The sequence below is a fragment of the Pteropus alecto genome, unplaced genomic scaffold (assembly GCF_000325575.1).
Source record: "Pteropus alecto unplaced genomic scaffold, ASM32557v1 scaffold164, whole genome shotgun sequence".
NCBI lineage: Eukaryota > Metazoa > Chordata > Mammalia > Chiroptera > Pteropodidae > Pteropus > Pteropus alecto.
Window position 1 is genome coordinate 18,721,926 of NW_006439568.1, and position 12,443 is coordinate 18,734,368.

At 42.5% G+C, this 12,443-nt stretch overlaps 1 protein-coding gene across 1 annotated transcript; it reads right to left on the bottom strand.

The window, feature by feature from the left end:
* Positions 1 to 4,148: 4,148 nt before the first annotated feature.
* DCSTAMP (dendrocyte expressed seven transmembrane protein) lies at positions 4,149 to 11,281 on the bottom strand. The gene is given in 3 exon segments (XM_006927113.1): positions 4,149 to 4,173; positions 10,460 to 10,999; positions 11,001 to 11,281. Coding segments are annotated over 3 exon segments (846 nt in total).
* Between the last annotated feature and the right edge of the window lie 1,162 nt (positions 11,282 to 12,443).

Here is a 12,443-nt window from a genome sequence, read left to right on the forward strand (position 1 = left end):
CTAGTTCTTACTCCCTTAAGATGAGATTTGTTTATTTTTTCTCTCAGATGATATAGACAAATATACATGATGTGTGAAGACTTTAACATATCCCATATTCTAAGTAGAATTGAAAAGGTTCTAACAGGGAAAGCAGCAGATATAAAACCTAAAAAGAAGAAAGATAATGTTTAACATTCCAAGTAGAACAATGAAAGAGATCTATTACAACGATGATGTTTGGAATTACCATATCTTTCTGTCAGAGAGAAACACAACTAACAACCAATATGGAGTCAATGAGGACATTGGAATGATGCTTGAAAGACCCTCACAAAATACGGCCACCAAGTTGTGATTCATGAGATGAGAAATAGTGGCTTTGACTATAATGCAATATACTTTTATAAGCCATTAAAATTAGAAGTGAAAAAGGAAGCTCTAGTTACATTGCCTTGGGCAGTATTTCTCTGCCTCTAAAATATTAACAGTACATTTCACCATAGATGTCTCAAGAAATTTAACTAATAGTTCATTTAAACCTAAGTAGATAAGCTACAATTAAATAAGCATTTAACATTCCAAATTAGACTGGCTCTAATGAGCAAATCTAAATCTTGTTTTCAAGATCAAAATTGCCTTTCATGACAGCACCTCCTTGCCAGGCTGTCCTCCCAATAGGAACAAGCCTACCTAACAGATAAAGACAGCAAGACACTCTCCAGAAGTCTCGTGAAATGTCCAAAGTCACGGTCCATTGGAAGTAGAAGGGATTATGCTGCTTTAGAAAGTAGTTTTAATTTCAAAAAAGTTACAACCACTTTGCTGACACTTCTAGTGCCCTTCTCCTAGAGAGGAGGGCAAACCGGGCATTTGTGGCAGGCAAAGGCAGAGAACCGGGACACAGTTTCTTAAAAGCTACCACCTATTGTTACTTATTGTCCACACATCTGTCTGTCTTCCTCACCTGACCGGAAGCATGCCAAAGGCAGAGACCACAGTGAGTTGTCTGGGCATCACAGACACTTCTTATGTGCCCCGTTCAAACGTTTGCTGTAGATACTAATGATGTTGTTAGATAGATAGGCAAGTTAGTTAATTTGTAGAATTTAGAAAGGCAAAAGCATCCTATTTCCTCCAAAAATTGAGCAGTTGATTCTTTGCCTTATTTAATATGAGACAGATCCCTTAGGAGAAATAAATGCAAAATGATTACGAAAATTCACACATTGTATCTGTTTATTAATAATACATTTGTTTATTTAGAAAACACAATAAAAAATCAAATTGTCAGAATATTTAAATAAACCAAAACTGCATATTCACCTTCTCTGATCCTTTTTTGGTTGAAAGTCATGCCAATTATATCAGCATTTACCAGAATACAGGCTGTAGGACATGTCCTATATGATGATAACAGATATTACAGGTAAAATTGTTCCATGATTTAGTCAATTTGGGGAAATTCTGGGTGAAACAAAGATAAAAGAAGTTTCTTTGTTATAGGGTTTCTCAAAAGGTTTGAATTACGTCAACATGCTTTATGAATCTTCGAGGCTGGAAAGCAGATGGTATAGATTTACTAACATCAGATAACTCGTTTTATGGAACAAATGGTCTGAGGAACTCACTTTGGGAAATGCTGAGTCAAATGCATTTCTAATGGAGGCTCTTTCTGTTAGAGAAATTTCACCATTGAAGACCTGACCCGAAAGACTTGCAGTTCTGTTAAATTCCTGGAGTGGTGGTTTTCAATCCTGGCTGCCCATCAGAATCACCCAGGAGCTTCAAACACGCCAGTGCCCAGGCCCCACCTCAGGCCACCTAAACTAGGATTTCAGGTGAGATTTTTGATCTATAAATGGAAATAATAATAATACCTTGCTCACAGGGTTGTCTTGAAACATAAATGAGATAGTATATATAAAATGCCTGCTCTGGTGCTTAAAACAAAGTTTAGTCTTTGAAAAACTGTTTCCTTCTGGGGATAGTATAGAATTCCAATTAAGGAATGTAGAAGATATGAAAATAGAAAATCATTGTTTGGTTGCCATGGTTTGGCATCCAATCTAATTTAAAAATGTGCAGAGGACCTGAACGGACACTTCTCCCAAGAAGACATACAAATGGCCAACAAACATATGAAAGGATGCTCAACATCGCTCGCTATTAAGAAAATGCAAATCAAAACCACAATGAGATACTATCTCACACCTGTTAGAATAGCTATAATCAACATGACAAGTAATAACAAATGTTGGAGAGGATGTAGAGAAAAAGGAACCCTCAAGCACTGCTGGTGGGACTGCAAATTGGTCCAGCCACTATGGAAAACAGTATGAAGGTTCCTCAAAAAATTAAGAATTGATCTACCAAAAGATCCAGCAATCCCTCTACTGGGTATTTACCCCAAATACTTGAAAACTCATATCCGAAAAGATATTTGCACACCGATGTTCATAGCAGCATTATTCACAGTGGCCAGGACATGGAAGCAACCAAAGTGTCCTATGATAGATGATTGGCTAAAGAATCTGCAGTACATATATACAATGGAATATTAATCAGCCATAAGAAGAGATGAAATACTGCCATTTGTGACAACATAGATAGACCTGGAAATAATCACACTAAGCAAAATAAGCCAGACAGAGAAAGTTGAAAACCACATGATATCACTTACTTATATGGGGGATATAAACCTAAAAGTAACAAATAAACATGACAAACAAACAGAGACTAATGGACATGGTCATGGACTAGTGGTTACCAGAGCAGGGTGGGTGGAGTAGGGTGGGGGGAGGTAGATGAGGTAAAAGGGGTCAAATACATGGTGACAGAAAGAAATCTAACTATGGGCAGTGAACGTACAGTGCAATATATATATGACTTACTGTTGAATTGTACACTTAAAATTTACTGGATTTTGTAAACCAATGTCACCATAATAAATTAAAAATAAATAAATAAATAATAAGGAAAAATCAATGTCAAGATCGTGAAAGAAAAAGAAAGACTGAAGAATTTTCCCTGATTGGACCAGACCAAGGAATCATGACAACTGAATGTAATGTGCGAACCTAGATTGGATCAGGGACCAGAAAAGGAATTTTATTGGAACAATTGGTAAAAATTCAATAAACTTTGTACATACATTTTTCAATGTTCTTTGCCTGGTTTTAAAAGACCTGAAGGACCTATAATTCTGTGCTATGGTTACGTACGATGTTAACATTTGGGGATGATGGGCAAGGAGTAGATGGAACTCCACTATTTTGCAACCTTTTTATAAGTCTGAAAAGGTTGCAGAATGAAAGTTAAAAAATAATAATGTTTCTTTATTTCTTCCCCATTCTGGGACTTCAGAGATAATAGAATCAATATACAAGGGTTTTTTTTCTCCTTCCTAATTTTAGAATATAGGGGAGATATAGTATATATTGAGTATAGTGAAAAAGAAGCCCAAGATGGGCATTTTAACAAACATTTCTAATGGTTTTGATAAATGTTTTTCCTAAATAAATATGGTTAGAGCATTTGGTAGAAAAGGAAAAACAAAAGAGATTCAGGAAAGTAGGGAGTAAGAGCAGAGTGCTGGTAAGAAGAAATTAGAAACTGCTAGAGATGGGTTTTTGGAAACAGTTCTTAAATAAGGGACCAGGAGAAAGAGAGACAGCTGTGGGCACAGGGAATAGCTGTGAGAGGTACCAGGGAGGGCAGAGAAGAGATGGAGGGGTTTAATGATGTTTTACTGGCATTATATTTTTATGTTCTCCTTGGTATTTGTTTGTGAGCCTGCAGTAAAGATTTTGATTTTTCTAATTATTTTTTTATTTGAATATTACTCCATGCTGAGACTTATCCTCAAAGGGCTTAGGTATAGTCCTGTGATACTGTGACATAGTCTAAATCATGTGCCTTGTTTGGAAGACAGATGGCATCACCATTTACCTAGTAGCCCTTTAGCCTTATGAAGAAAAGTAGTTTGGCCCTGGAAGGGCCAAACCCTGGAAGGACCATGCAATACAGTTCTCTGTCGCTGGGCATGTGAGTGACCGTCAACAAAAGTGCCGAAGAAAATTGCTGGTGCGACATGGCCGAGGAGCTACTTGGGGTCTCTCATGGTTGGCCTTCATTTGTAGTGTCCATTTGTTTCTTCCTAATCGTTTTCAGGACTGGAAGCCAGAAATGAATCTGAAGGAACAAAAAGGTAGATAAAGGAGCATCGGATTCATTTCAGACGCCTCTGACATAAACTTTTTCTCCCGAAGCTACTAGTGTCAGGAAAAATTGCCCAAGACTTTGAAATGGCCAGAAAAGTTTATCCTTGTGGGATTATCTTAGTCTTTCATTGTCAATCAGCTATTTTCCAATCGCGTACGTTGTAGATAGCTGATAGCAATGATGGAAATGATTCGTGTCCATGGACTTGCAAGTAAATTTTACCCTGTAGGATACAATTGATCCTCCCATCTACCCTTGTGAAAGAAGCCAGTTTTGCATTTATTAAGGAAATTCATTTTTATATTCCTGATGGCCTGTATGTGGGTGGACTTTGAATTGCTCTTTGAGTTGACTGGAGTTTCTTATTCTTTAAGTTAAATAAAATCTTTGACAAGCGTTCATTTTATATGTGTATGAAAGTCATTATGTTACCGCATATATCCATAAATATACACATATATCAAGTGTGTGTGTGTGTGTGTGTGTGTGTGTGTGTAGTATGTATACTTTAATTCTTTGGAGTTTGCTGTAGTAGATATTTCCCTCTGTTTTATTTATTTATCCTTGACCTGGTAAAGTACTCCTTATTGGGCATTGTCCTTTGTTTGGTATTACTTTTTAAATTTTTCGATTACAGCTGACATTCAGTATTATTTTATATTGGTTTCAGGAGTACACCATAGTGGTTAGACATTTATATAACTTATGAAGTAGTCCCCCTGATAAATCTAGTACCCATCTAACAGCACACGTAGTTATTACAACTTTATTGACTATATTCTCTATGCTGTACTTTACGTCCCTGTGACTATTTTATAACTGTCAATTTGTACTTCTTAATCTCTTCGTTTAATAGTCATTACAGAGGGCCTTCCCAGTAGCATCTCTACAATATGACTAAACGTACTCACTTGAAATTAATGTTTTCAAGGACATCATGTAGAATCCTCTAGACCAGCATTCAAAATCACAAAGCTAAGAACTGTGGCCATGCACATCTGCCAATTTCCCTCGCCCCCGCGTCCCATCTATTGCAGAAGATATAACACTAATAATAAGAAGTTAAAGAATGCTTTGAAATTCCATTTGCCCTTCAGACTCAAAATCTCCTTAATTACAGGTTATACCCCCATCTTGGCCTTACCTTTGTAAAGTACAGACTCGGTTCCCGTTTTACTTCTCCCACCGACTGCTGCGATCTTTTCTTCAGTAGCTTCGCATGTAGGTATTGGATGCGCTTCCTCTGCACGCTTGGATAGAAGGATGCTGACACCAGCATTTTAAGTTGCATCAGGAAGGAAGACAACAGTCCTAGTATTACTAGTATCACAAGAATAATACTAAGGGGAATCCAGGTCTTAGACAGAAGAAATCTGGGTTTAGGGATGCAGTCAGGTTCAAACAGAGATATATTAAAGGAAGAATCATGGATGATGTTTTGAGCTCCTTGCTCCTAAAACGAAAGAATAAAATTATCAAGATCCATGACATTTCGTACTCACTCCTTAGTTTTCTCTATACTGCCCTGCAACACATCACACGGATCTTAAAATATGCAGGGAACTTGGCTGAAGGAGCTCTCGAGACTCACTTTGTGTGCTGTGATGAGGTAAAGGGGAAGGGGTGAGACTTATCTGTAGTTCTTGCACTGTTTTCCAAAGTGTATTTGTGGAAATATAGATTTCCCTGAGGGAAAGGTATAGGATAAGCTTGTCTGCTTGTCCCTTCTTTGGAGAGTCACGATGCTCATGAGACTGTTGAAGGCTCTGCGAAGAAGGCAGAGAAATCTGTTTAACTTCAGCTGGTGGTTTTCCTAACAAATTTGATTACGTTACCCATATTTATGGACCACCTGTTTCTACACTTTAGAGCATGTGAGACTAATTAAAAGTGGTTTTAGCTCAACTGGGGGTGAAGTGTTTTTGGAGCATAGCCCCTTAAGACTCAGTCATATTTTTCCCATCAGACCACAAAGTCACAAAGATGTGGAGGCATTAAATTATGTTCCAAGTCAACCTTCTAGAGCTTGTGGGGAGGGGGAGTTATTCTTAGTGTAAGAATACTAAGAATAGTATTAACTGAAGATAGCTCGAAAATCTTATTTTTTTAGAGGTCTCAAAAGAGGACATTTTCTTATCTCTTGGATGCTCAGGAGGGGTACATTCTTCCTGCTCGAAGGCAAGAGAACAGATCAGTTGCCCTCAGCAAACTGGCACAGAAGGCAGAAGGTGACATTGAGCCACACAGCCAAGCCACCAGCAAGAGAAGTGTGTGCTGATTCAGCTCTTTCTTTTCCCTGACCTGAGAAAGTCATTTAATCTCTCAGTGGATTTGTTTTCTAATTTGGTAGAACAGGAATTAATGAACCAGATCCTGCCTGTGCATAAACTACTCCTAGTGTAAATTAAGCACATTGGGGATGGAGCATTAACCTTATAGACTGGAGTACTTAATAAGTTATTATCACCCCAGTGCCCCAGAGCCCTGGGGCCAGGAAGAGGTAAATGACTTCTCAGAAAGAACCAACCACACCCAGAAAACACCACATACCTTGGATCTACCCAAATACCTGTGGAGAATCTGGTAATCCCAAACCAAGGACCTCTATATGAATGCCAAGTGAAATCTAATTTTCCCAGCACTGTGGCTAAGCAATGAAAGGCATTTGTGTTGCCTCTCCTTTTCTCTTATTAGGATAGTTTGCCTACAATTAAATCAGGAGATTTCGATCCCCAGAGCGAAGGCATGCACTCTTCTTAATGCTATTGAAGAAACAAACCCGTTGATTGAGTCAGTGATGAGAAATCCTGCAATAAGAAAGCAGCGGGGGTCTGGTCTGGGGAGAAGTTATTTAGTCTAGGAATCTAATTGGAGATTTTGCAGTTGGGAGTCAAGGCTTCGTAAAGGTTGAGCCAACATTTTTGTACAGGGCCGTTGGAGGGTGATGCAGAAGACAAATGAAGTCTCTCAAAATCCAGAGCAATACACTAAACAGTACCTTGATGTTTTAAAACGTGTTTATCTCTCTTAGGTAAACAATTTGCAAAGTTACAGCATTGAGTAATGGACAGGGGAGGTGCTTTGGTATCAGACAGTACTGACAAGTTAATGTGGACAAATTCTGTGCATATAATAAGTGCTCGATTTGTAGCAACGGTGGCTATTTTTCCTACTCATAATGCCCGCCCACCCAGCTAGCTCAGTTTGGGTCATTTCTTATCTTTCTTTTTTTATTTAAGATCCTATGGAAGTGGGAGAGCAATGCTTACAAAACCTTAAGTTGATGTTTCTCTTCCTGCTCGACTTCTTTGCAAATCTCAGCAGTGGAGCAACCAGGAGCCTCCAAGTGCATCCTGGGGCAAGGGCAGGAGGATCTGAGAGAAGCTCCCACAGCAGTCTTGAACTCACACGTGTTCCAGCACCCACTGCCCTGCTGTCATTGTGAGTGTACATGGCAGCCTCCCTGCCCCCCCCCCACACCCAGGATGTGAGACCCTCGATGGCAGCCGTCAGAGTCAGGACTTCTTTGCACCCCCAGGACTCAGTAACGCCCCAAAATGCATCTGTCAAGACGTCGTCACTGAAGTTTCTGGGCCTTTTTTGAAAAGAACTTACTCTTTTCCCCCTTCTGTCTATAACTGAGAATTCACAAAACAGGCTTGAGTGTTGACCAAGAGAAATAAATGAGCGAGAACAAACAAAAAAAAAGAAAGAAAGAAAGGGGACAACTGAAAAGGGAAAATTAAAAAAGAGAAACAGGAGGAAAATGACTGAGGAGGGGAGGACAGATGCCCTTCTACAAGCCGCCCTCCAGGATCCAGCATGTCTGAGAATCTGCTTTAACTTCCCTTTGAAACATGGCTTCCATTTCCCACTCTGCTGAGACATCTAGAGCAACAGTGTTCTTGTAATTAGCTGAATTCTTCAGGGGAAGAAGAGAGCTCAGCGTAATCAACTCTGAGAAGCAGCCCAGGATTAGGAGGGACCGGAGTCAGGACAGACCCACTGAGCCAGAAGAAAACAGAAGGGAAGGTGTGGATGAAGCCTTAGAGACAAAGAGAAAAAGAGAGAGTGGGCTTCAAAGGAGGGTTTGCGGACAGTCGATTCCCTCTAAGATTTTCCCAGCAGCCATACAACCTATAGTAGCTCAATAAAAAGAAGAGAAAATCAGAATTGTGGAAAGAGATGTTAGGGCTAGTGCACTCCAGCATGCGTCTCACACACGTGCGCGCACGCACACACACACACACACAATCTCACACACGTGCACGCGCGCGCGCACACACACACACACACACTACACACACATGCACACACACATTCTCTTGTACGGTGTGTTCTTATAGCTCAGCTTCACAATCTCTGGGTTAAAAAATAAGACAAGTATCCGACGGTATCCGAAGTCTCTGAAATGCCCACATAATCACAAATTTCTGCAGGGAAAAATGGAAAAGAGAAAAAGATGGGATGCGTGAACATCATGGTCTTCTCCGCTGGGGCACTGATGCTGAGAGGATCGAGAAGAGAGGAGAGAAAAACAGATTCCCCAGGACGCAGGAGGCGCAAGCTCAGGGCAACACACTGTCTTAGCTAATTAAGATCTTCATGGGTCTGTCCGATGGCACCGTTCTTTGGGTGGCGTGTTTAGAGCAGTGGTTCTCCATCTGGGCCACACATTAGAATTACTCGGGAGTTTTTACAAGTCTCTCACCCAGGCCTCCCCCCCGCAAACCCACCCCCATCCCTGGTCTGGTTAGATCCAGGGCACCAAAGTGAAGCACCCAGTTGGTTCCCTCGTTCGCTTGTTCGGCTCCCCAGCGATGACAGTTTGCAGCCCCCCTGAGAGCTGCTGGCCTAGGAGGTCTTGCTTTCCAGAACCTGAGAATCCTGAGTTTCTCAACGTGTGGCCTGTGATCCACCTATTTTGAAATCACATGAAGCGCTTGTTAAAATTGCCCTCCTGTTTAAAACAGAGTCTCTGTGAATTGAAGCCTAAGGTTCTGCACCCACCCCGGGAATTCTTAACACACACTGAGGGTTGAAACCACTGGACAAAAGTGTAGCCGGTTCCATTTTTTCGCGGGTGCTGTCAGGCACTAGCACCAGCTATACTATCTGGTCACTTAGGGACCCTTTTTTCAAAGACCATCCTCTTAAAAATGACGCTGGTGCATTGGGAGCCCTCTTGTGTTTGATAAGGAATAAAGATGCCAAGAAAAATGTTCTCACGCAGAGAAGGCACTCAAGTCTGCTCGCACAAGGCTGGGGGGAGAGGGAGTCAGGTCCTACACCTTCATGCCCAGTACTCCTACCTGAGAATCACTTCGTGTTCCACATCAGAGACCCCACTCCCACATTTCAGGGTCTGTTAACTAAGGCTGCTTAAACACGACCCTTCAAAGATATAAGATTCTACTCCCCCAAACCCGTGAAGGTGGCTTTACTTGGATAAAAAGGGACTTTGCAGATGTGCCTCAGTTAAGGATCTAGAGATGGAGAATTATCCTGGATTATCCTGGTGAGTCCTAACGCAATCACATGTACCCTGTAGGAGGGAGCCAGAGAGAGATTTACACACGCTGGGAGAAGGCGATGTGAAGACAGAAACAAAGATGGAGTGACACGGCCACAGCCACGGACGCCAACAGCCACCTGAAGGTGACGAAGCAAGGAGCAGCTACTCCCCTGGAGCCCGCAGGGAGTGTGGCTCTGCCAGCACCACCTTGATTTCAGCCCGGCGATACTGACTTCAGACCTCTTACCCCCAGGACTATAAAAGAATAAATTTCTGTTGTTTTATGCCACCCAGTTTGTGACAGTAATTTCTTACAGTGGCCAAAGGAAACTAACGCAGTGACCAAAAATTTTCAGAATGGTACACTGTCACTTCGGGACTTCAATTCAACCGCCATTTGTTGGGCTCCTTCTACGTGCTAGGCACTGTAGCTCCATAGTGGGTCAGACACGGTCCTGCCTTGGGAGGGCCACGACCCCTCACAGGAGAGACCAGCAGACAGCCAGGGCATGCCACACCAAGAGCCTGTGAGTGCTTACCTCCTTGTGCAGTTTCAAGTGAACCTCCAGCGCTGGCAAGCTTTGAAAATGTTTGCTCACTGAGAAAATGAGCCGATACAGCAGAAAATCAATGGCAACAAACAGCACCCAGAAGTAGAGATGGGTAAGTATGGGGAGGAAAAACAGGCCCAGGTTCTTTCTTTCTTTAGGACTCATCCAAAAAGAAGGGATGACGACATACTTCTTCCTTTCCTTCTTATTCAGCGGGAGGACGCAGGGCCTCTGTCGATGCCTCTCCCGTTCGTCAAATTGAACAAATTGTCTGGTGATGTAGACGTTTTCAAATTTCCAACCGCAAGGGTCCAAATATCGCTTCAGGAAGAGACCAGTGCCGAGAAGCACCAGCAAAAGCCCCGTGAGAGCAAGCAGCTGCTGGCCCAGCGAGGACAGCGCCTTGGTCGCTGTCACCGTCTGGTACAGGACCCCCAGGACTTTGCCTTTAGTGTCATTTAGCTGCGCCTTTAAGGCTTGGCTGGGACTTAAAAGAGAGACCTCCAGGGTCTGTTTCCAAGAAACAAGGTCATCAAGTAGACTTTGGTGAGTGGCGAGGCCGTAAATCCACTGAAGTGCTTTAATATACTTTTCCAAAAGCGGAAAATGTATGGAAAAGCTCTTTGCCCTTAGGTTGCAGGTCATACTGTCCAGGAGACCTTTAAAGTTGTGAAAAATATTCTCCATGTGTCCAAAGATCACTACCCCTGTGCCGGCCGCAATCAGGGCAACCTTCACGCAGACCGCAGGAGAGGAAGAAGAGAAGCACGAAACAGCGCACGTGCTTGGAACAGCACAGGAGGATGCACACGATCACCCAAGAGGCGGCGAAGACTGTGAATGGGGACAGAAGCCAGGAGAAGGCCGCAGAGAGGAGGCCCGCCGAAACGGAAGCAACAGAACAGCAAGCTCCCAAATGCCGCATAAAGTCCATCCATCCAGAACTTCTTGGAGACACATACGTCTCCCAAAGACTTAGGAAGATATCGCTGACTGACGTCCAGACACCCATGTTCCCTGTGTCCCTGGACATGGAAAAGAGACCAGGGTCAGACATGGCTTTGGAAATGTCCCCTCACTTTGTAGAGGGCATGAAGAGACTGATTGCAGAAAAAGGCCATAACTCTTTACCCTTCTCGGTCTCCGCAACCCCTTGCGGTGTGAATTTACAGCTCCTCCCATCAAGAGGTGAGAGAAACAGAATCTAGTAAGAGGTGGGATCTCTTTCTCCCACCTTTGAATTTGGGATGGCCTAGAATCTGGGATGTCTTTGGCCAACAGAATGCGGCAGAAGTGACACTGTGCCAACCCTACGCCTATGACTCACTCCAGCCTCTCTTTTGGAAACTCGCTACTACCTTTTTAACAAGTTCAGGTATATTAGTCTCTTCTTGCTGTTGTAGCAAATTACCACGAACTAGCTGGCTTACGGAAACACGTCTTTATTCTCTTACGGTTCTGGAGGTCAGAGTGGCCCAGAGGGCTGCATTCCTTCTGGAGGCTCTCGGGGAAAACCCATTTCCTTGCCTTTTCCAGCTTCTAGAGGCTCATGGACTCCCCTCCATCTCAAAACGAGCAATGATGCATCTTCTTTTCTCTCTGACTTCTCCTTCCATCCTTATATCTTCCCTCCGTGACTCTAATTCTCCTGCCTCTCTCTTACAAGGACCCCCGTCATTATATTGGGCCCACTCAGATAATCCAGGAAAATTTCCCATCTCAAGGTCCGTAAGCACATACACAGAGTAGTCTCTTTTACTATAGATAACATAGTCACAGGTTCTCGGCATTAGGACATGGACACCCAGGGGGTGAGGGACATTATACAGCCTGTCAAATCCAGGTTGGGCTGCTAGATGACAAGGGACACATGCATCAACTCAGCCAATAGACAGCCAACTGCCAGACATGTGAACGAGACCATCCTAGACAGCCGGCCCCCAGCCAGCCCACCAGCTGATCACAGATACTTGAGGAATAATAAGTGTTTATTTATTTTAATGCCACTGAACTCCGTGCTGCTTTGTTAGGCAGCGATTATTACTTGATAAAAGCAGCAATACTGTCTCGTGTGTCTTCAAAATTGAAACAAACCCTAAGCTGACGGACAGGCTGCAATTTCAATAAGCTGAATTATGTAAGATCAATTTTTGATAGTCCTCTATTTTCTTGTG